General features: G+C 39.3%; 3 protein-coding genes and 1 long non-coding RNA gene across 8 annotated transcripts in view; 2 read left to right on the forward strand and 2 right to left on the reverse strand.

The window, feature by feature from the left end:
- FAM133B (family with sequence similarity 133 member B) lies at positions 1–15,335 on the forward strand. 2 transcript variants are annotated; one of them, XM_086857761.1, is made up of 11 exons: positions 3–167; positions 3,775–3,872; positions 4,566–4,644; positions 7,222–7,296; positions 7,470–7,502; positions 7,902–7,970; positions 8,567–8,662; positions 9,865–9,912; positions 11,537–11,629; positions 11,907–11,951; positions 13,259–15,335. In XM_086857761.1, exons 1-11 carry the CDS (start codon positions 144–146, stop codon positions 13,343–13,345), a joined length of 747 nt encoding a protein of 248 aa, XP_086713887.1. In that variant the 5' UTR covers positions 3–143; the 3' UTR covers positions 13,346–15,335. The 2 variants fall into 2 exon arrangements, with proteins under 2 accessions (XP_086713893.1, XP_086713887.1); XM_086857767.1 differs by lacking the exons at positions 11,537–11,629; positions 11,907–11,951 and having other exon boundaries at positions 1–167.
- Positions 15,109–16,332, reverse strand: LOC147655899 (uncharacterized). Its single transcript, XR_015278111.1, has 2 exons — positions 16,242–16,332; positions 15,109–16,145 (listed from the first exon to the last, which is right to left on the reverse strand). It is a non-coding gene; the product is annotated as an uncharacterized LOC147655899 (long non-coding RNA).
- On the forward strand, positions 15,487–24,315 carry CLXN (calaxin). 2 transcript variants are annotated; one of them, XR_015278104.1, is made up of 8 exons: positions 15,487–15,678; positions 15,852–16,033; positions 16,271–16,426; positions 17,880–17,984; positions 18,967–19,118; positions 19,947–20,051; positions 20,620–20,749; positions 22,313–24,315. XR_015278104.1 is itself a non-coding variant. In XM_086857817.1 (7 exons), the coding sequence occupies exons 1-7, from the start codon at positions 15,578–15,580 to the stop codon at positions 20,665–20,667; spliced, it is 849 nt and encodes a 282-aa protein (XP_086713943.1). In that variant the 5' UTR covers positions 15,487–15,577; the 3' UTR covers positions 20,668–20,762. The 2 variants fall into 2 exon arrangements, 1 of the variants encoding a protein (XP_086713943.1); XM_086857817.1 differs by lacking the exon at positions 22,313–24,315 and having other exon boundaries at positions 20,620–20,762.
- RBM48 (RNA binding motif protein 48) overlaps positions 19,411–24,608 on the reverse strand; it is a 7,726-nt gene continuing 2,528 nt past the window's right edge. For all 3 annotated transcript variants that reach the window (XM_023920572.2, XM_086857780.1, XM_086857781.1), the window contains 2 exons: positions 22,139–22,674; positions 19,411–21,159 (listed from right to left, as the gene is read on the reverse strand). In XM_023920572.2, coding sequence (XP_023776340.2) covers positions 21,076–21,159; positions 22,139–22,674 — 620 coding nt within the window. In that variant the 3' untranslated portion in view covers positions 19,411–21,075. The remainder of the gene's footprint in view (positions 21,160–22,138; positions 22,675–24,608) is intronic.

A 24,608-nucleotide genomic window follows, 5' to 3' on the forward strand; every position in this document is an offset into this window, starting at 1 on the left:
GCCGCCGCCATCACCGCTCCCGCCGCTCCCGCAGCTCCGCGGCCGCTCGGGGCCGAGAGGGGCCGCGGCTTCCCGGGCGCGGGGAAGGGCCCTGGGCTGGGCCGAGGCGGCGGCGGGCGGCGGCGCGGGGTCACGGCGGCACCATGGGGAAGCGGGATAACCGTGTGGTGAGTAACGCGGGCAGCCCGGCTGGGCTCCGCCGCAGCCGCGGCACCTCCGGGCGGGCCCCGGCGCAGAGGCCGTGGGGAGCAGGGCGCTGCCTCGGCCCGGGCGGGCCCGTCCGGCCGCCGCCGCGCCCCGACCGCCGGGAGGGGCAGAAGGGGCCGCCGGAGGGACAAGAGCGGCTCGGTGCCGGCGGGGCGGGCCGGAGGCTGCCGAGGGCCGGCTGGGTGCGCGGTGCCGGGACTGGGGTCCGGCTGCGCTTGGGGCCCCGCCGGCGGGCGACAAAGGCGGGCCGTGCCCTGCGCTTTGCCCCGCCCGGGCCGAGGCGCCCCGGGTTCTGCGGGAGTCCCGTGTGGGTGGGTTGTCTCTCCCTCGGCACGTGCTCGAGGCTCCCTGGCAGAACCTCTGATTGCCTTGTCAAATCCGGCAGCATCGTGACTGACGGCTGCTTTGTGATCTGTCGAGGGAAGGAGATTAAGATGCTGGCCTGGTCCGTACAAAAATAAAATGTTCCCAATGGGAGTTGCAGCAGTCGCTGAAGTAGCTCTGATCCTAGCTAAGCCGCATTTCCTTAAACTTGGTGTTCATCCGTACCCGAGATCTGAAATTGAGCTTTACACCGCACTCTGCTGCCTCGGGAGCCAGCGCTCAGAAGGCAAAAAATGCGCTTCTACACACCTGACTGCAGAGCCTGAGTTCATACATAACTGAAACACATTCATCCTTCCTCCTATTTTTCTTTTAATGTTTTTGTACCAGTTAGCCTTTTACCTTCTATTCGTAATCACTTAAACAGTGTAAGTTTGCTGCTGAATTTTATGACTAAACACAAATCATAATACTTTTTTCCCTTTCTCCATTTCTTGTATGTGCCATGAATTTGTACTTGGATCTGTTCACATCTTGGCAAACCTTGGTGTATTAGTATGGTAGTAGACATGAAGGACTCAGATATTGTATAGATTGGTGGCAGAGTCCCTCTGATTGCTTTGCTGATCTATCAAAAAATGCAGTCTATTAAGAAAGAGTTGACAATGTATTAGGCTTCAAGACTGGATCTGTGATTCAAATGTCCTGTAAGGTTTTCAGGTCTGTATTTATTTACTCTTTATTTTTTTTAATGGGACAGCTGGGATAAACCTACCAATGCCAGCAAATCTTTATCTTCCTATAAAAGGTTAATTATGCCATCATGGTATAATGCATCCTACAGACAAGTTATAATGTAGGACCCTTTGCTCCTCATGTATGATCATAGAGATTTCTCCTGTTACTCTCTGCCATGTCCCTTCTTAAATACAGCATAGTTTTTTACTTTTTGGAGATGGAAAATAAGCATGCTTTGTGCACATCTACAGGACACTTGCAAGGCAGTAATAGTACTGCTTGCCCAGAGAAACCTGCCTGACAGAAGATGTCTTACACTTGTCATGAGCAAGGAAGCTATGCAGCAAATACCTTGGTTAATACCTGCATGAGGAAACTGCTGATAGAAGAAAATGAATGTGCAGACAATCACTTTTTTTATTGAGAGGGCATTTCCATGCTCCTTCTGGCTAGTAACATGCAGTTTGGCAAAGTAGTGTAAATACTTTTCAGAAATGTTTATTGGTGAAGTAATTCTTCATAAATAAACCTGGTTGAAATTATAAGAACATGTCTTAAGACATAAATCTGGAATATAGAGCCATACACAGTCATCAAGTACTTGCTGTGGTAAAGTTAAACAAATCACTGAAGGGAGGAAGCTTACTAGCCAGTTATCCAGGGGCAGTTTGAGCAAGTAGAAAATCAGCATTTGACAGCTGTAGCCTCTTCTTCAGGTAGAGAGTTTTGTTGGGAAGTGGTAAGGTGTTCATTACTTGTTAGCTCAGGTAGGAAACTAGCTGATTTTTATTTAAGAGCAGCATGAGATTTCATTTTTTAAAAAATAATTGCGTAAGAAGAGCTTTCAGATACAAATTTTTGAATGGCAACCAAAAGTCAGTGTGCTCACTGGAATGAACCAAGTTTCTAGTGGATTTAATACATTGAAATTACCTTTCTTTAGTGAAAACTGTGTTAAAATAGTGCTGTCCTGCATTCCTAAAGGAGCTCCTTTTCCACTCGAAGCTGAACTCAATTACAGAAGTTTTCTTCATTTTTAGATTTGTCATGTGAATGCCTTTTTAAGTGTTGTAACTACTTGAGTGCATACATCCATCTGCTACTTGTTTCAATTGGCACACCTCCGTGTTTATTTGCCCATGTTAATTAGACTTTTTGTGTGAATTAAAGCAACAAAGCAAAGCCCCAAGAAATGGCAGAAAATGTCCCCTTAGAGCTGCAAAGTCAACTTGAGTCAAAAAATGCTCCACTTCAAGGAGTCCTTGGATTGCTTCAGAGTGGTCCAGCTGGTGAATCTCAGCCAAATTTGTGTGGGTAGTGCTTCCTTCCAGGCAGATGCCTCATTCCAGGCAGAGCCTGAAGAGCCTTTCCCAGGACCAAATGTATCCCCAAGAGCTGAAGGCCACCAGCCTGCTTGCAGTCCGGTCCAGAAACTCAGCATTGCTGTGGTCACTGGTTCTGCAGTGGGAGCAACAGGAGGGGAGGCAGCAGCTGCTGCTTCTGACAGTTTTCACAAATGCTCACTTACTGTGCATGGTGGTTTTTGAATGCCTGATAAAAAACAGTGTTGGACATGTGAGAGCTACACAGATGGTCAAATCACTGCTTTGGATCTACAAAATGTACTATTTAAAAAATTGTCTCAGGTTGGGCAACCAAAGCAAGTCCTTTTTTTGGCTATTTGATCTTTCTCCTCATCTCCAAGCTCAACAGTAAGAACAGTGCATGTTATGTTCTGCAGAAAAAAAGTGTTTGGATGACATAATGATAAAAATGAATGAAATAAGGGGATATATGTACCTCCTTTTCACATGAACAAAATATTGTTGACATAAAAATTATGGAAGAGTTTTTCCATTAACTGGTGAGGTGGATTATGAATTCTACATTTTAATTTAATTTTTCATAACACAAAGAGGATGCATAGGTTTGAAAGATGGAATACCTCATAACAGTTGGATTATGTTTGGTTTTGTGGGTTTTTTCCTCCTTGATATATCCCTAAGTCACAGAATTTTGATACATGTATAATTGTAGCAAAGTACCACTGCTCGCTTGTTTTGGGGCAAGAAATTTCATGCAGAATTTAGTGACTCCTGTCAACAACTTTGAACAGAATTTTAGAGGCATAGGATCAGTTGTCCTAGAGAGTGAGAGCTGAAATTTAATTACATTTTCTATATCCCAAGGAAGACTTATTTCAGAAATCATGATACTGTTCTTAGTTTGCAAAATCATTGCTGAAGGAAGGGAATTGTAAGGAACATGGTCTTTTTGTGGATCAGTTCCTTCTGCCACAGTATAACTCCAGCTGAAAGCACTTACCTGAGTCTTTCTGCCATACTGAATCAACTCAGTTTAGCTAAATATTTTATATTCTTAGAAACAAGTCAGAATTATTTTTCAGGGAGTGATAAAAAGTTTCTGTGAATAAAAAACAAGATATTTTGGTATCATAGTGTAACTGATGAATTTGGTATTTCTTCTTGTTGTTTCATATTCAAGGCTTATATGAATCCCATAGCTATGGCCAGGGCACGAGGTCCTGCCCCAAATTCAGGACCAACAATACAAGACTACTTGAACAGGCCAAGACCAACATGGTAAGTGGCACTGCCTGTCTACCCTTTTAACCTTTTAAGTAAAAGATTTGTTCCCTCTTACTAAAATGTCACTGGTGCCTACTTCCTCCCCGGAATATCCAGTAATAGATTTTGAAAGATTTCTTGTCTCTGGCCAAGGTGTTCTATTTTAAACATGTATTCAATCTCGTCTTTTAAAAACAATAGGATATAATTTTGAAATGTGTATTTTACGTTTGTCTATATTTTTTTGGCAACAGTTTCTCAGAAAAGGAAAATGTAATTTTCTCTCTTTCTCAAATTGTAATACCTAGACCCTGTAGATATATTTAATTTGTAAACAAATTAATCTCTAAAAGAGCCATTTTGCTGGTATATTCTTAGAACCCAGTTTACCCTACCCACCAAAACCATCATTTTGAGATATTATCAACAACTTCCTTTATGTTCAATCCCTCTGCCTGCCCTCATGAGACATTAGAGAACAATTCACCTAATTGTGAAGTTAGCTTTAGATCTTTTGGAGGGATTTAATGACCGTACTTAAGTTATTAGGGTTAGGTTACCATATGTGTAACATCTAAGATGCTTTCATTCTCCTTCTCTTGGAAGTTCAACCAAGGCTAAACTTCAGAAAAACTCCACAGAAAAGTTAGAAATTGAAGAATGTATTTTTAATTGGAAAAATTGTGATCTATCATCCTTTTCATACAGGGAAGAAGTGAAAGAGCAACTAGAAAAGAAAAAGAAAGGATCCAGGGCTTTGGCTGAATTTGAAGAAAAGATGAATGAGGTTGGTAATGTTATTAGCATGTATTAGTTAATACATGATTCTTTTTATCTAACATGCTACTTCTGTTATCATTTACAGTATCAATTAGCCATAATATTTCACTTCACTGGAGCTTTTAATGAGTTACTGTTTTAACAGTTGGAATGTTTCAATGTTGGAAATTGAATTTACAACTTCACCAGTGAAGAGCTACTTTCAGTTCAGAGAAAAAACTATATAAAACATTTTTTAAATTGCTGGTGAATAAAACTTGACCTTGTCATAAATGTAAATATATTTATACAAACGCATGTGCTTATATCAGTAAATTAAAGTGCATTTTCAGGTATGATAAACCAAAGTTGTGCTAATATTCACTTGTTTAAGGTCACAGAATCTAAGTACAGTGAAAAAAAAGTGTGTTTCTGGAAATAGATGTCTTTAGCAAGGAATATACATGTAATATTATGGAAGAAGGCACAAAGCATGACTTTCAGTCAGATAGGACTATGAAGCACTTGTTTTCTCTCACCCTAAGCTGGTTACAACACATGCTGGTTTCCTGATATAAATGCAGCTATTCTGATGTTTGTGTTCTGTACCTACTGAAGATCAGCACAGTATTAGAGAGTTTCATGTGTAACTCCTGTTGTGCGTAAGGGAAAAATCGGTATACAATGAATTCAACTGTTTCTGTTCCTTCTTGGGTCCCAGTATCTTGAGATAAGCTTCAGTAATCTTCATCATTGTATGGTCATTTCTGGTTGAAGCAGATTATGCTCCTCCTCTGTTACTGGAAGGGCATAGTACCCATAATACTCTTGCTGTACCTTTTTGCCTAAGAAGTTGTACCAGGATGTGGAGGGCCATGGGGTGCTGTTCTGAGAGCATCAGTTGTTCTGCACTCTGAGTTTTAGCTTGGTGACTTTGGCTTAGTATTCTATCATACTCTTTCCTGACTTTATTTTTGCTTAATATGAAATAAGTGAAATTGGCATGCATAGAAGCTACCAACCTTTCAGGTTAGCACGGTAGGAAAGGATGCAGGGAATCATGAAATGACTATGAATTATTCCTAAAGCTCCTAAGAACAAATCTCTGAATGCCTGAAAAGATCACAAGGCTCTGAATGAGGTGCTGTCTCCTGTATTTTACTGACAGTTGTCAGACATTTCTGTTTAAAACATAACACTAGCACAGTCTTTAAAATAATGAAGCACAGGCTGTTGTGAGAGACCCCTCAGGTAGCTCTGGGTGCCTCGTATATCAAAGTACACAGCCACAGATGCTGCTTTGGTCCATGGGAGCACATTACACAGTGCATCCTGTCTAATCTGCCATGTCCCTCAGCAGCTCTGTTCAGCTAATTTACAGTGTGCTGATGTGGGGATCTGTGTATCATCCTGTATTGCACAGGTTACTTGATTACTGGTCTTTCTGTCCCCTCAGCAAACAACATGTGGATCACCGTTGTTTTGCCAGTTCAGTACCAATACAGCTTCATTGTGAGGATCAGAATAATAAAGAAGGGAGCACATGATGTGTCTGACAGTGCAGATTGAACCTAGCAGCCTTTGAGTTTCATGGGGGCAGGCTGGATGTTTCACAGCTCACTAAGAGGACACTTTAGGTAAATCTAGAAACCAGGTGGGGAATTGAAAAGGAAGAATGAGAGGAGGTTATTATTCATTCATTTTGTGTACTTGGGCTATAACAGAATAAGAGCATTTCTATGAAGATGCCTGTATTAATTTGGTATAATTACTGCTGACACCAACAAGGCCCAAAATACACACTAGAGACACCCATACGTTGAAGAGGGGCCAGGAGAAGTTGTCTCGAAGTTTTGTTTCAGGTGATTTTTAGAACTGAGACAAAAATCACCATTTTTCTGGTATGCTACTGTCGTTCTGATTGGGAACGGCGATAAAGAACGACACGGACTCTCAAGGGAGTCACAACAGGAGAATCTCTCTAGTTTATTGCTCTAGCTTTGTCTTATAGACAGATACGTGGAAAAGTACAGAAAGGAAACTCTTATTGGTTAGTAAAGTGCTACATCACCATCATTGGTCAGTGGGGCACAACACCCCCCTGACTTTCTCCTGCAAGGAAAACAAGAGGACAGACAAACAGCACCTGGAAGTTGTTTTCTGTCTCTGAGGATTGTTTTGAAATTCTCCTTTAAATTTCCCAGGCTAGCTTCTCAGGCAGGACTGAGAGGCCATGGGGCCTACAGTTTCTGCAGCTCTCTGCAGCCTGCTCCAAAGCTAGCATCCATAGGGTACCCTGGTTTTCTAAAGTGCTCTAGCAAGAACACTGTGATATAAAAACAAAAATACCGTAATTGGTGACCTTCAAGATAAATGGCAATCTCTTAAAGCCAAATAACTTGAACATTTAAGTGTGAACTAACACTGTATTTTGCTGAATAATAATCTTCTGTAAAATCAAGTGTATTACAGCTTTGGATAACATCATATATTGTTTATTTTCTGTGGGTTTTATTAAAATTATAATGTCTGGTAGAGGAGAGCTTAAAAAGAACTGTTCAGAAATGACCTTCCTGTTACTGTTTCCGTTTGGTTTTGTTTTCAGAATTGGAGGAAAGAACTGGAAAAACACAGGGAGAAATTACTGGGTGGAAATGAGAGTTCTTCCAAAAAGAAGGAGGTAAGTTGTTTTCAGTTGTATACATTCTGTGTTTGGAACTGGATTTATCATCTGTGTTGCCAACACAGAATTTCGTGAATACATTTTAAAAGCTAGCATCAAAGTTTGTAAACCTAAGTGCATGCCAAAAAAAGATGATGCTAAACTAACATTTGTTTTGTTCTATTTTTAAGAAAAAGAAAAAGGAAAAGAAGAAATCTAATAGGGTGAGCAAAATTTTCAGTTTTCTGAGCTTTTTTGCTTTGGGGTTGTGGCTGTTTGTCATTTAAGTTCTCTTGGAAAGAGAAAGTATAGCTCTAATTTTGATTTTAGGTGTTAAATTAACTTACTTTTATTTAGAAAGGGTTTGCATACATTCGGTACAAGGAAAATGGAAGGGAGGAAAAGAGCATTAAGTAGATATTATTAAAAGAAAAATGTTAGAAGTGGTTTAGAGGTTTATTTAAGAAAAATCTATGTAAGACCAGCTTCTTAGAAGTAAAATTGTAGTGGTTATGCTTTGAAAATTAAGACATTTTAAAGAGAGTGTTTGGGTAGGTTTTTGAATATTTGCCAGACAAAATGCTGCATCTCACAAGCTTCACTTTTTGTTGTGTTTGGTCAAGTTGTCTTCATCTTCCTCTTCTTCATCAAGCTCTGATTCTTCCAGCAGTTCATCTGATTCAGAAGATGAGGTAAGAGCTAACTTACTGGTATCTATCATATTTTATTCATGAGGTTTATTTAACACAGATTTTGATAGTATGTTTTAGAATATTTTGAGGGGCTGGTTTGGATAAAACCATTTAGTTTTTATGCATTTGGTATATATAATAAAGTCGTGAATTTTAGACATATATATCTAGTCAAAAGTTTTTATATGAACACTACAGATTTTGGCATCCTGGCTTGTAAACTAGATCCATTTTAACACTGAATTGCTTCTTCTGATAGAATCCCCTATCTAATCATGAAAATGCAAAAATACCATGTTTACTTTCTAGCAAATATCTTTGTTACAGATAATCAGGTTCTACAGCGCACATCTAAATAATAAACAGAATCTAGAGAGCTTGGATTTTTCACCAGTTTGCATTTTTTCAATGCAGAAGAGTTATGAAGGTCCTCCACTAAAATATTCAAGTGTAGTGTACTTTATTCTTCAGGAGAACATTATAACATGTAGGAATTTGATGTTTCCTTTTCTTTACATTTAATGCAAATCTTTAATTCTAGTGAGAATAAATTCAAGTTTGTGTTTTTCTTCTTTTTCTACAATATTTGTGGATAGGATAAAAAACAAGGGAAGAAAAGAAGGAAAAAGAAGTATCGCTCCTCACGGAAATCTTCAGCAAGCACAACTTCAGAATCTGAGTCAGACAGCAAGGTAAATACGCAGATGTGTTGTTCCTGGCAAGATTTCTTGGGTGGTGTTAAAAAACCATAAAGATTTCTGACTTTAACATATATTAATACAGGTTTTCATCTTCCACATTTAATGCCGTGTATTCTCATAGGGCCTGAGCACCACTTGCATCTTCCACATGCAGTGTGGAATCTGCCTCCACTGGCCACATGTGTAAAGATCAAAAGCCTTGGATCTTTGGAAGATGAACATGCTTTATTCCAGCAATTTGTAGTCTTTTTTTTGAATCCGGACATATGCAGCTTTTGTGCCGCTCAAATGTTTAATTTTGATACTACATTAACACTTAAAATGCCTTTTGAATATACAATTTAATTGAACACCATATCTGAAAATGCAGTATAGCAGTGGCCAGAACATTGTCTTTCTAAATAACTGAGTAGTTTCCTGTTGGACAACTGAGCCTTTCTCAAATACATATTAAATTGAAGTTGTCTTTTTCCTCTTCTGAAGTGTAGCAATGTAGGTAAGTGGGCTTTACTGAATGAACAAAAAAGTGAAGATGCATGAGGCAGCTTGTTCTGTTACATTAGCATTTTTCTGTCTTACAGTGTATAGTTACTGTACTTCTTGCTAAAATATTAATAATACAGTGAGTTTTTAAGATTCTCTGTGTAGACTTTATCACCAGTTTTCATTGGAATACCTAATTCAGTGGGATATAAATTGTAATGAATGACTGTTTGCAGACACCTATGAATTTATGCTAATGGGAGGTTAAAAACTTTTCATATATGAAGGGACCCAGAGATACCCTTACTTCAGAAAACTCATGAAGATACATGAGGGAAAATTAATTAATGTTTAACTTAGTCTGATCAGCAGAGATGGACATGGATAAAGCAAAAATATTCCCAACTGTTACGTGTTACATATGGTTACAGCAGTGACAGCTCATATCCTTCCCAGAGGCACTCTGATTGTCCAGCAAGGATGCTCTTACCTCATTCCATACAGACCTTATCATGATGCTGGATCAGGAGATTAGCAGCTGCATCAAAATTACAGCTTTTTATGTAATTCTTGTCAACTGCACAGTAGAAAGGACAATCTTGAAGAATTACCATCAACAGACATAAAAAGACTATTGGTCAGACTGCTTTGGAGATTTCTCCCTTTTTCCTTAAATGATTTTGTTGTGATTTGTTTTCCTTTCTGTTTAGGATAGCACCAAAAAGAAGAGGTCAAAGGAGGACTGTGAAAAAGAGAAGGTATTTTTATTCTTGAAATCCTTTGATCAGAACTACATTTTGCATACATAATGGATATATCTTTTTTTAATATTGAATGCCTTACTTTACATCTGTCCAAACCCACACAGTCAGAAGGTATTCAGTGCACCCAGTTTGAACTAGACATTTGGTTGGATTCAGCTCCTGTTTAGTAATTATTGTTAGTGAAAACCACTGGATCTGTTCTTGTTCCAAAGGTAAATGAAAACTGTATCTAATCTGCTATAGTACATCAGCTGCATCTTTAGTGTTTTGACATTTTTAGCTGTCACGTTGAGCTAAAAATGTGTGTGATGGTATTTTCAGTGGCATACCTGGGTAGGTTATTGACTTGTTGCTATAAATTAAGAAAACTTAAGTAGAGGATCTCTTTATTTAAATGCAGTCATAATTACAGATACTATACTTATGACAGCTGTGAAGAATTGCAGAGAAAAATGTATTAGCTTAAGAAAAATGACCTTATTCTGTCATTTCTCTAAGCATGAAAATCCTCTCTCCTTCCCACCACCCACACCATCCATTATCTTTAATGTAAACAATCTAATTGATTTCAATTTTTGTTATTCATACACTGTGGATGAACTAAAAATGCTTTCAGAGTCCACCCTAGTCTTTCTCTGCAGTTAATTTTCTTTCTTATCTTGTCTCCTCTGGTCAGTAGTATTGACTTTGATGTACAAATTCTCCATTTCATAAGGCAAATGTACTGATTACGCCCCCTGCCCCGCTTGCTCCTGCTTCTATTTTACAGTGTCCATTTCTCATCTCATCCTTTTGAATGGCTTCTCTTTGAAGATCAAGTATCTGCCATGCTCCCTTATTGTAGCACTACTTCCACACATCTTTTGAAAGCAAAGGGCACTTGGGGACTAGAGGTCTTCTCCTACCTGCAGATCCCCCATGTGTCAGATGGGCTGCATCCTGTGTACTTGTCATGAGGTGTTGTGGGAAGTTTCTGGTCTTAGAAACTGAATGAGTGAAAGTACCTTCAGTCTTTAGGAGCACATTGCCTTGTCCAGAGCAAAGCAAGTGCAGGGAGCAGAAAAGTAGCTCATCAGAACAATCTCACACAGCATCAGAAATTAAAAAAAAACTCTTTTAAATGCACAGGAATAAAATATGATGTGTTGAAAGTACAGCTGGCAGGGACAGCTTGTCCTGGTTCAACATGAATACAGAGGGAGCTTTTTCTTTCATGAACAAAACAAGAGTCTGAAGCTATAGTGTTTGTATGTATAAAGACATCTTCAGTTACTATTTACTTAAAAGTGGTGAAATGTTCTATTTTCAAATGCTAACTCCTCCATGTGTTGTTATCTAAAATAAGAGACTGTTGTTATTCCTCTCACTTTTAGACAATGGCTGTATCTTGGTAATAAGAAAAAGGAATATACAGAAAATTATTATTTTCACTAAAGGTTGATTTTAACAGTTTGGTAGGGTACTTTGATGATGATGACGCAGTTAGTTGAATGTCAATAATATTTTAACATATTTCACAACTTAAGTGATATTTCAATCTTAAATTTTAAGTAGAAGTTTTATAAAATGAAAGTGAGTGAAAGCTCTGACTTTACTCACAAATTATTGTTTTGTGTAGGAAGGTAAAAATCACCACAGGAAAAGGAAGAAAGCAGATCGTGATGGACCTTTATCATCAGAATCTGTATCTGAATCGGATCAGACAGAGGAGGTCAGTGTGAATCCTCAGTTTCAGATGTTACAGTGCTTGTAGCTTACTCATTCACCAGCGAGTGAATGAACTAGCTTAGATTTAATGCATTGTTAAAACTCTTCTGCACTGTACAGGTGAAATTGAAGAGTGCAGTGCACTAGAAGTTGTTTTTATTTTTCCTTTTAAAATAAATTTTTATGGATTATTTAACTTCTATCACCTACAAGTAATTTTGAATTAATTTTCTTGAGAATCAACTTCTTATGGATACTACATTTGGTTTAATTTTCTTTAGGTGCAAGCGAAAAAGAAGAAAAGCAATGAGGAAAAAGAGAAAACAGCAAGTATCCCTTTTACTGTAGTTTTAGGATATAAATACTATGTAAAGAAGAATTTTTCACTCTTTTACCTATCTGTGTGGTATCAAGTAGGGGAGCAGTTTGCCACACAGACTTCAGGCCTGTTCCTTTATTAGCATTGTGTGTAATTCATTGGTAAGCCTTCTCTGCTGCCATGGAAAGGGCTTTGGGACATAATTGCTGCAACATCAATGCCATTACAACTCTTCTCCCAACCAAATAAAAAGCTGCCAGCTACCTGTTACTTTTCTTATATTTTTTATTTGTATCTGTTGGTAAAAGTGAGAGGAAGGTTCAGCAGTGATTTATATAGAATGCAGATTTACTACATGTACCTGAGGTTCCTCAGTTAGGATTATAGTGGGTTTGGGATCCTAAATGCCCACTTGGGATGTGTTTGTATCTGTCTCCCCTGTCAGCAGCAGTGTTCCTTATCAGTTGCCCTCTTGAGGTAGGGCAAAGGGAAGGTCAACATTAGTTACATAAAAAAACAGGCATAGGAGTATTAGTGATACTTAGTTCACATTTTTCCATGGAACTTGTTTGTTTTTTCAGACTCATGAACAATTTTCCATAACATTTCTAGTGATTGCTTATGGTCTTTTTCATAAAATATTTGTATGTATAAGGAATATGTATAAAACAAAGCTTTAATACTGATTGTTTCACGTATGTAATGCCACACCCATTTGAGAATTTCAGTTGAAATTCTGCTTGCAAAAAGACAAGATTTCATCTCTTAGCTTCTGTATTACAGTGATCAGCATACTACCTTCAGGGCTGAATCCAGTAGGGTTAATTTGAATGTATTTATATTTAGAGTTGAGATCACAATTGTTTTATTTTAAACAAGGTACAAGTAATAGTCTAACCACGTGCAGTTGAGCTATTTAATTTTACACAGTGAATTTAAATGCTTACTTTAAAATCTGTATGCATCCTAGTTATTCCCAAATATGTCACTACTGGTCAAAGCACTTCCTTATTACTTTCTCAGTAATCTAGAATGCTCTGAAAATAATTTAAAATATTAGGAAATGTAATAGTGACAGTGATGAGAGGTATCAAATAGCCATACCATGGTGGAGATAAATTGAAATTGAAGACTGCTCATAGTAGTGCAAATTGCTTGGTAAAGTATTTCTTTGTGTGATTTCTCAATAGGCTTCTGTAGAAACTGCTTTTGAAATATCTTTCAAAAGATATCCTTTCTGTGTCATTTTGCATTAGCAGAATGTAATACTACAATACTTGTAATTATACAAGAACTTCCTTTTTTTTTTTTTAGGATAAAACAAAAAAGAGAAAGAAGCACAAGAAACATGGTAAAAAGAAGAAAAAGAAGACTGCTGGTTCAAATTCAGATTCAGAATAATATTTTAAAACAACCTGAGACTATCAACAGAAGTGCAATGACTAAAGGAAACTTAAACTGTGAAATGACAGCAAACTTTACCAAACTGCATGAGTTTTCCTGTGTTTTAGAAATATTCCTAATCTTTCAGTAGCCAGCCAGATGCAGCTGTGCTAGGAAAGACCGTTGTTGTTGCCTGCTGCTTAATACATGAGGTACAACTTTTATAAAATTCCAGTAAGTGGTGTTAGATGTTTGAGACAATATGAGATGGTAGGCCAGCTGAGATGTAAAATATTGGAAAATGAGAGTTAAACTTTTTAGATAGTAAAAATAGTATTTTGAAGCATTAGTAATAGTCTTTATTTGTAAATCACAACAAATTAAATCCCAAGTTTATCCTGCAGGTTAATATTATGCATAAACTACTACAAGCTGGTGTCTGCTAATGGAAAATTAATAACATTTAAAAGGCTGCCTTTGTAGAAATGTGTATCATTTGCCCCATTACCGTCTCCATGCTTATGAGAAAGGGAATGCTACCATTTTGGCTACCTGAATGGGGTGCCTTTGATTCTTGCAAATCTCTGCTCCTTTTAGTCCATGCATCTCTGCATTCCTGGGAAGCTAGAGCTATTGTCAGCAGGCTTTTCTGAATGAGCAGTTTTGAGCTTCCAAGCATGTGCTTCTGCATTAAGCAAGAGCAATGACATTTTTCAGTATAACTGACAGTCAGAACCTGAAGATTTTACCTCTGCTTTTACAAAATAGTGATAGACCTTTGCTAGTAAATATGCATATTTCATTTAATGTAATTTTGGTTTAATTGAAAACTTCTTGCAAACACTGGTAGCTTTCTTTGCATTAGCTTTAGAATTGTTTTGCATGATTTGTACCATTTTTAAATTAACAAAATGCAGGTAATCATTTGTTGTAACCAGTTCTATGAGTTACATTTCACATGCAGATTTTCATGTATGTATTTAGTTATAGTTAAGTTCATTGCTGTGTTTAAGTGCACACTTGCTGAAGTTATTTAGCATGTAAAAAGCAGGGTTTTGATACCTTAACAGCTTCATATTGAAGCTGATTTTACTCTAAGCAAGTTCAGTGGCAGATCTGTTATGTGACATGTCTTGTTAGATAAAAAAACTACTGCCAGAATCTCATTAAAGATACTGTTTAAACAGTTTGTATTTATATTTTTGTACTTGAGGGCTACAGAATGTTGACCTAAGTCATAAAGCTGTTTTACTTTAGTTTAGTTGCTTTATATAACTGAAAAAAAGCTTTTTTAAATTAAATGTGCCCACAAGAAAACACGAGCAACCATTTGATTTTAGTTTACATTAAATTCTCACTTCTTCACATCTTCCATTGAAATATTGATTGCTGGGCCTTCTGTTAGCCTTTAACAAATGCCCATCCATCTCAAGGAGTCAAATATAGTTTGTATTTTTGATCCACCCCTTTTTTCCATTGCACAGGTGCTAACTTAGAACTTACCTCTATTGCATATGGATGTTTCAAATGTTGTGTTGCCAAGAATTTCTGGACTTTTAAGACATTGATTCTTAGTCTGCAAACCATAACTAAAATCTGTGGGAGAAAGATGATTTCGTATTGCCATATTGCCATTGTACAGAGAAATAGTCTTCAAGTTCTTGGGAAAATACAACCATTGAGTTGCAGCAATGTGCATCTAAACAACAGTAGTATTTTCATCAACTATTTTATACTGTTTGGCTTGATGTTACCAGTTCCAGACACTCTTGTCAATGAGGTTAAAATAAAGTGATATGCAGTGAACAGAGGGGTTTGATTTGGGGTTTGTGTTTAGTTTTGTTGGGGCTGGTTTTTTCTTTAAGTTGTAGTGTTGTAGTTTTGGTAAAAGAACCATAATGAACCATAGCATAAATGCACTGTCCTGTGTGATACCTTATTTGACTTTTACACAACCACCTGCCACAGAAAGAAATAAAAATGGAAATGAGACCCAGTCTTCCAAATACCTAAGCCGGTATGTCATTTTAATTGTGTGACTGTCACTATCTGTTCTGCTCAGCTGTGGGCTTCGACTGCTGCTGTCATGCTTGGGATAAAGGTGTAGCCGCTTAAGGGGCTTATGGGCTTCGTTGACTGAAAGGGAAGTGCTGCAGTTTGCAGTAAGTTAGCAAATACGTTGAGTCGCTCTTGCATGACCTTTTTCCTGAAGGAAAGGTGGAGGCTGGTCTCAGCCCTTCAGCTTTCCCGATGTGCCCACGCCGAGGTCGTGAGACAGTGTCGGGGGTGTTGGGTGGCACCTACATCCAAGTTCCAGCAGAGGGGCAACGTAGAAATCGAGCAATGTTGGAGTAAGAGTGCTTTAATATATTTTTGCCTTCTGACAGCAGATGAACAAGCATTATTGTATGTTGTTTAACGTATTGTATGTTTTTTTAACTTTTAGCTCTTTTTTTCCTCACAAACGTTTTTAGAAATTTGAAATGCAGTTATTTTATTTTTTACGACTGCGGTTTTTTTGAAGGCGCATTAAGACTCGCTCTCTGTTTCGCCTGTGTGTGTTCACGTCCGGCCCGCCCCTGCGGCCCCGCCAGGCCGCGGCCGCCCCCCACGCGTTGCCGGGGCAGCGGCGGCGGCTCCCGGCCGCCATGAGCAGGAAGCGGGTGAAGTTATTGGTGGACTCGCTGACCCGATCCTCCAAGCACTGTGAGTCTCCCCCGGGCTGCAGGAGCCGCTGCCGCCCGGCCGCCCCCCGTTGTTCCGTGCTCATCCTCTGTGGCCCTGTTCGCTTCCCAGGAGAGGCACTCTCCCGGCGCCCCTGTGGGAACAGCGGGTGGGGCGGGGGGGGACATGGGTGTCACGGCCCTGGCGTGTCCCTGGGCCTGACTCCTGTTTTACCAGCTTAACTTACAACCTGCGTTTGCTTGTGTTTGGGCCGGGCAGTTAACAAAAGCGAAGTGGAATGTCTGGTGAACCTCTTTGACACGCTGGTGGCCAAGGCCAGCAGCCACTTTGCGGGGGCCGGGTTCGACCGCACCGTGTTCCGAGACACCCTGCACAGCGCCTTTGGCCTGACGGATGAAGTGATGCTGGACCGAGGTGAGGCGGGCGCACAGCTCCCAGCACCGTGGAAGGGGTTGGGATGACCGACGAGTGTGTCCGTACCAAACGGCGCCGTCTCGTCCCGGCCAGGATGGCAAAGGAGGAGTAATGCCCGGGAGCTGTTGAGAAAATGGCATCTTTTCTTTAAGCGGTACAGCTTTCCCTTAGTTCAGGAGAGCTCACGCTCTGGTTGGAGGCAGACCAGCCACAGGCAGTCGTGCTGCCCTGCGGCCGATTCTGTCGCAGCCGCTGGAGTGTCATGACAGAAGAGGGCGGATCGCCTTCCTCTTTTATCCGGTGGTTCCGCCGGGAGCTGCGGTCGCTGCTGGGTGACAGCTCTGGCTCAGGCCGGGAAGTCGCAGGAAGGCATTCCGTCACGGCGGGTAACTTCGGGAATAGAGGCTTTGTGAACAGCATTGAAGGGCCTGGGCAGATAGTGCAAGGAAGTGAGAGAAATGAGCCAAATAACCCCTTGGAAATAGTGATACCTGTACCAAGGTACATGTTTACAGTCATTGTGAAAGTTGAATGAATGATCTTTGACATAGAGGTGTCTAGAGGAGTTTGTGGAGCAGGCTTGAGTCTGCCGTTCTTTCAGTCCTGGGCTACCAAGAGCCACCCTTGGTTCAACTTTCTCCATGTCTCTAGCAGGAAAACCACTTACATGCCATAAAATAAAAACTTGTTGCAATTTTATGCAGCAAGTCAAGTGTATCTTGGAATCACATTACCTTACACATTCATAAAAATTATTTTAATGCTTACATGTAAAGGGTCTGATTTCAGTTTGCAAAAGCAAACCTGTTGTCTTCTAACTCAAAAATGCTTGGCTCTTCATGGAGAGGTGTTCCTTCAGCCAATTAACTAATTAATATTCTAAAATACAAATCATTATAGATGTTAGTGGATGCTTTGATTTCAACCTTGGATTTGAATTACTATATTACAGGCTATATGAATAGTGAAGCCATGAGACTGAAGGGTGCTTAGGGAAGGGAAAAGAAAAATATTTTGTTTCATGACAGACAGGAGGTTATTTTATTTTGTATATTTAATATATATTTTTTCTAGGATTACTTTATCCAGGGTTTTCTGAGAGAAAATTTAGTAATTTAAATCTTAATCTGTATGTGGAATTATCCCTTACTTTAAGGGATAGTGGTTTATTTGCTTTACATCTGCATGGGCGCATACTTCCTGTAGTGATTTAAGCCAGGAAGGCAACAGATCAAACAAAACCTTACCAGGCAGGATTCTGGAGTGAAGATCAGTAAACTGAGGGGCTAAATCCCTTTCATTGTTAAATTTTAGAGTCAAGAATGGTAATCTTACCTTGGTGAAAGCAGACAAACATCTGAAGAAATACAATTTATAATTTTACTGAATTTAAGAAAACATTATTTTTTTGTGTTTCCCTATCATATAAATTTGTGTCTAATACACTTCCCAGTGTTCAGTGCTTTTGATAGAAGCAACACTGGCAGCATCACTGTGGTGGAATGGGTGGAAGGCTTAGGAGTGTTACTTCGGGGGACACTGGAAGAGAAGATGAAATGTAAGATTGATCTGTATGCTAATATTTGGTAGTATTGAATTAATAACACATTGATTTTGTTATAATTTAGTAGTTACTCTTATGAAGTATTTGGTAATTGAAAAGTTTTCTTTTGTATGGTTTAATGCAATGAAACTGAATTCTGAAATGGCTTTGAGACAGAGGTGGGTTTTTTTTTCTGTGTAAACTGCTGTTACCACAGGCACCACCTTATTTTGTTGCTTACAAAATCTTGCATCTAAACTGAAGTTTATTCTACAGCATACACTTTTTACAGAATACGTGTTTCTGTATTCAGACACAAAATTAGAAAGAAGCAGATGAATCTCTAGCGTTAGTCTTGGCTAATTAACAGTCTCAAGCCAAGCAAGACCAGTGCCAACATTCATTTACTAGCACAGTGGGGACACAGTAGCAGTTGCATTAGCTCCAGCAGTTCTTCAGCTTGGAAGCAGAAATGGAAAAAATATAAGATGGTAATGAGAACCTCCATAATAATGATAAAGATGGAGGAGAAAACATAGCAAGAACTCTAGAATTTTAAGCAGCAGGGAAGAAAACAGAGCATGTGGGGTGAAAAAAACCACAATAGAGAAAGGAGAATGACAACATGTTGTTTTCGTAGTTCCCAGGTTGCAGCATTAGCCATCCCTACTGCATTATATAAATTCATCTGGGAAGTGGTCAGGGGTGGTACAGCATTAGAATGTGTGTCCAGGATGTAATTCAGTGTGTCAGTACAACCACAAACAGTAAAATACACATTCCTGCTCTAAGGACTATAGAAGATACTAGTGTGTAGTGATGCAGTGTTGTTTGTCACAAGTGTTTGTCAGGAGTGTTTCAGCACATACATGATAAATTGGGCTCAATTGATAATGCTGTACAATGTACAGTTGACATTTTCTGTCTGTAGGTAAAAACTTGAATGCTATGTGATTATGGTTTGTAATCAATTTGAAATTTATTTGTATTTCAAAAGACTGCTTTGCCATTTATGACCTGAATGGTGATGGATACATTTCAAGAGAGGAAATGTTTCAAATGCTGAAAAACAGCCTTCTCATACAACCAGCAGATGAAGAGCCTGATGAGGGAGTTAAGGACTTGGTAGAGATAGCACTGAAGAAAATGGCAAGTACTTACTTTGTGTGATATTGAGGGTCTTTCAAACATTCACTAACCGATACTTAAAACCTTTCTATGAGGTAACAAAATAAGATGTCTTATTTACAGTGGAATTCTGCAAGTCTCCTGAGGAAAGCCAGAAATATAATCCAGATTTAATGAGTCCCAGTCCAGTATTCTCATATGAAACTATTAATTTAGTATGTGAATGTACTACAAACTTTATGTATAAACTAGCATGTGTATACATGCATACACATTTGTGCATGCCCAGTCAAAGCAAAACTCCAGTCAGAAGTGGAAAACTCAAAAGTGTAAGCTGCATTTATTCCAACAGTACAGGTATCTGCAGTCACTTAATTTTTAAGTACATTTGTGTTTTATCAACTGATCATGAAATGTCTTTATCCAGTTTATGTATTCTATTAGAATACTAAACTCAAGGTGTGTTAGAATTTAAGAAAAAAGGTGGAAAGCACTTACTGTGAAGTTTGTCTCACAGTGCTTAATCCAGAATATCAGCTGGGGACTGTCTGTCAATATTTTAATCAAATCAAGATACATACTCTCCCCTTCCATGGCAGTGGACAAAAATTTTCACTTAAAACCAGATCCTTCGTTCCAACCCCTTTTATTCAAGCCCATCTTTTCAATTTTTCAATCCCACCCTTTTTGCCTTAGGTAAAGGCAAGTCACACAAATCTTTTCTGAGCAGAGACTAATGACCTCCAATTTGCAAATCAAACTAAAAATAGAATCTGTGTTCTTTAAACACCTTTTAAACAAAACTACAATACAATAATTCTTTCCTGAAGTGTTCCTTTCCTTTTGCAGGACTATGATCATGATGGCAAGCTTTCTTTTACGGACTTTGAAAAAGCAGTCAGAGAAGAAAGCCTTCTCTTGGAAGCCTTTGGACCATGTTTGCCAGACATAAAGGTACATTAACCTTGCGTTAAAAAATGCACAAGCCAATTCCTTACAGACACTTGCACCAATCCTGTCAATGTCAGCATGGAGCATCTTAGGCCACTGTTGGGTTCATCCTCTCAGTGCCGGTTCTGCTACCCAAAGGTGGCCCCTGAGCACTCCCACTCCAGGGTTGTCGCAACAGAATGCTGCAGATATTAATCTCATCACTAAGGGAAATTTCAGTCCTTGACATTGTCATTCCAGTCTCTAACATTCCTATTTCCATCTAGTTTATCTCATTCTGCAGCTGGGCCTTCTTGTCCTCATGCCACATCATTCCTTGGTGACGCACTCCTACTGCTGAGCAGTTAAATAATTTCCCCTTCAACTGTAACTTTGAATGTTCTGGCTGATCTGCCAGTGATGACACTGTTAATGCTATGGATTTACCTTTCCTAAGCTAAAAAGCAGGAGACAGTCTTCACTGCATACACATTTCAGTTCAGTACCTTTCAGTGCAATACCTTTCTGAGTAAATAAAAATCCTGTAGTTAACTGAAAATTAACTTCTTCTTTTTTTTCTTTTTTTAAACAGAGCATTATCGCATTTGAACAGAAAGTTTTCCGGGAAACTCCTAAATAAGAACTCCAAGTTGTAACTCCATTGCTGAGTACTGTTAAAAGGGGTCTTTGTCTTCACCATTCTTCGTGATACAGTAAAAACAGTAATAATTTCAACTTGCTCCTAAGCTTCAGTAGTCCTTTGTGTTACAGCTATTGAATAAATTAATTTACTTTTGTAAGTCTACCTAAATAGAGTTCTTCCCTAAGTTATAAAATATGTTACAATATGAGGTACACAGGACAACACTGCAACAATAATACAGTATATTGGTTTCTTCATTCCAAGTAACAAACTGATACAATTTTTAACAGGGAATCACTGGCAAATACAATACAAAGAAAGTTTTATTTTTTTTACATAAAAAAATAAAGTATTTTAAACTATATTATTTACAAAAGGACTGTTGGAAGATGCTGCCAGCAGTATCTATATTCTTCTTCTCTGCTTTACAAGTGGTTTGGCTGAGCTGCTCTCTGGCTTTTCCACAGTCCTTGAAACAGAATCTGCTACCTAAATTGGAGGGGAAAAAAAATTTAGTAACCTGTAACTGCACTTTTTTTATGCTCATTTTAGAGTAAGACCACATCTCCAAGATTTGAGTATTGGGAAGGATTTATTACTAACATCACACTTGTATTGAATTTTCCTGCTGACTAGAGGAAAAAAGTAAAAGCAAAGGCAGCATTAAACACAAGAGAGGTGAAACTTGGAAGACTTAGCACTACCATCTTTGTATTTAACTACACAAACTGATTTCAGATAATCAGTGATAGAGTGTCATCTCCCTTCTTCCTAACAGAGGTGTTTTCAAGCAAGGTTTAATGTACTTTATAAACTCAGGTATTTCAGGAAACAAAGGGAAAGCAGAAACATGTATTGTGATGTATTTAAGAAATGTATTTAATATAAAGGGCGCTTATTTATAAAATACACACTTTCAAATCATTCTAGTTAGTCAAGGGAGCTTTTTCATATCTTAGTGTAAATGAAATGTTATATCAAGGAATGTTTGACCTGCTAATTGATTAATATCCTTCATAAAAGGTTATGTAGCTTAACACATGCTTTTCAGCATGGAATTACTGATTCTGTACAGCTTTTAATGGCATAAGAAATGGTGGAGCGAAATTACATTGAACTCTGACTTCCATTATTTTCTTTTCAGAAACTAGATACAAGTAGTACACTGGAGTCAGCAGGACTACCTCCAAATTTATCATGCCTTCACGTGTGGGGAAAAAAAAGTGTTTTACTAAAAATCATGTATGATCATGCACTGACATTTACACTTTCTCAAGTGTAGTGTAAAAGGTCTGCCATAGAATTGGCCTGCAATATTCTAGATTGTGGAAAAGTTAAATAGTAAGAGCACTAGCTTTAAGTGGCAGATAAACTGATAATAAATGCTGAATAAAGCTATCAGAGAATCACTATTTTAATGGATAACAAGCACCTATGCTTGAACTATCAGAACTTTAAGAACCCATACCTCTTTCAGTTTATTTCGAATTAATGTAGCTGAAGTATTCAAAGACTCATCATCCATATCCACTTTAGGTATTTCTGGTAGTTGTGGACCAATAATAACTTCAGTATTGTCCTCACTTGTTCCAATGAGGGAAAACTTGTTACCTTCTTCTCTCTTCCTCTTACGTTCTTGCAGGTGAGTTGTACGAGGCATAAACCTGTCAATTCCATTGTAAGCTGGAACCATTCTTTGCTGCATTAAGGAAGCTGTTGGAGTATGTCCTCCTGGATGTACACTTGGAGTTAAAGATGTGTTGTGACCAAAGTACCCAGAACTTCCAGCACAATTGTTATCGTAGTGTGGAGATGTTAACAGGCTCTGATTCTGATTCCCAGATGGGTATGTTGTGTTGTGGGATACCCCAGGAGAACTTGTAAAGCAGGATGGATCCCAGTTACTGGCTACACATGATCCCGATGTACTCCAAGGACTGTCGTGCTCAGAGCTCTTTGAGGCTGTCTTCTTAGGGCCTTCTACTTTCTTTAACACAAAGCAATCTTTAAAACAACAACAAAGAAGCATCTTCACTATTTCATGTCATTATTAGTTTTAACACCCAAGAACAAAACTTTTGATATAAATGCAGAAACAATACCAGTGATATTTGATTCCCAGCTACCTTTCTGTGATATTTTTTAAGCTTCAAATATAACAAATTCAACTTTCAAACCAGTTTTCCAATCTAGTGCCTTTGCTGGCTTGTAACATTGAAAAAACCCAGATGTTTTGATGTTAAAAATCAGTGGGTTTACTCCCTTTAGCAATCCTCATGCAATGAATAACGATATCCAAGTATCTGAGCACAGGGAAGAAGCTTATGCTCAGCAATTTTCATATTCATCAGCTTGCCCAGCCTTCAATGCTGCCTGGGAAATTTGTGGTAGGGGAGCCTTTGTAAACACAGTCCATTCTTAACATTCCCTCAGTGCAAACATGTGGGCTGGAGAAATTTTTTTGAAGGTTCTGGTATAAGTCATCTTCCTTCCAAAACTCACTTTGGTATGCCTAGGAGGCTGGAACAAGGGTGAAAGTGTGATTCCAAGTTTCCTGCCAGTGCTTTAAATTTCTGGTAACACTTTGAAAGAACACAAAAAGTAAAGGAAATACTTAATAATTAAAGCTTAAGCATTTCACTACTTTAGTCTTAATCAAAGCCAAAAAAATTACATTGAAAAGGATATAGTTCTCTAAATACTGAGAGATGTCTCCCTGTAAACATACTTAAAATGCCTCTGTATTGGGTTTGAATGGCCTGTTTTTTTGTAGCGGGGGGCTACAGGGGTGGCTTCTGTGAGAAGCTGCCAGAATCTTCCTCAGTGCTGGCAGAGCCAATTCCTGGTGGCTCCAAAGATGGATGTGCCGCTGGCCAAGGCTGGGCTGATTAGAAATGGTGGTGATGCCTCAGTGGTAACAGATTTAAGAAGGAAGATAAAATAAGTGTTTGTGCAGTTGTAACTATGGCCAGAGCAGACCCAGAACGTGAGAGGAACAGCCCTGCAGACACCCAGGTCAGTGCAGAAGGAGGGGCAGGAGGCACTCCAGGTGCCATAGCTGAGATTCCCCTGCAGGCTGTGGTGCAGCCCATGGTGCAGCAGCTGTGTCCCTGCAGCCCATGGAGGGCCTGGGGGATGCAGGGATCCACCCACAGCCCATGGAGGAGCCCCACACCAGAGCACGTGGATGCCTGGGAGGAGGCTGTGATCCTGTGGGAGACCCATGGAGAGAGGGGCCCTGCTCTCAGGCTGGAGCAGCCTGTCCTTGAAGGACTGCACCCGTGGAGGAGTGACCCACGCTGCAGCAGTCTGGGGAGGACTGTTCCCCACGGGATGGACTCACCTTGCAGCAGGTCACAGGGAGCTGTAGCTCATGAGATGAGCTCACGTTGGAGAGGTTCACATGGAACTGTCTCTGTGTCACCCCACGGTGCAGCAGGGGAATGACTCCTCTCCCAGAGCAGCGGGAGAAGCCACGGGTGAGGAACTGACCATAACCCCCATTCCCTGTCCCCCTGCACTGCTGGGGTCAGGCTAGAGCTGGAAGGAGGGAGGGGTGGGGGGAATGTATTTATAAGGGCTTATTTTACTTCTCATTATCCTGCTCTGATTTTGTTAGTAATAAATTCACTTTATGTCTCTTAAGTTGAGCTTGTTTTGCCCTCAATGGTATTTGATGATGAATGATCTCTCCTGGTCCTTATCTCAACCCATGAACCGTTCGTTAAATTTTCTCCCCTCTATCTAGTTTGTGGAGGGCAGTGAGTGAGCAGCTTTGGTGAGTGCCTGGCATCTGGCCAGCATAAACACACTATAGCACCTTTAAAAGAGGTAGGTAAAAAGTGTTTTCTTTAATGGGCACTTCAGGCAAAACCCCACCCAGCCCTGAAGAACATTAAAATTTTACAGGAAATTTAATCAGGATTCTAAAGGAAATT

This window comes from Cyanistes caeruleus, chromosome 1, assembly GCF_971803275.1.
Source record: "Cyanistes caeruleus chromosome 1, bCyaCae1.hap1.1, whole genome shotgun sequence".
Classification (NCBI taxonomy): domain Eukaryota; kingdom Metazoa; phylum Chordata; class Aves; order Passeriformes; family Paridae; genus Cyanistes; species Cyanistes caeruleus.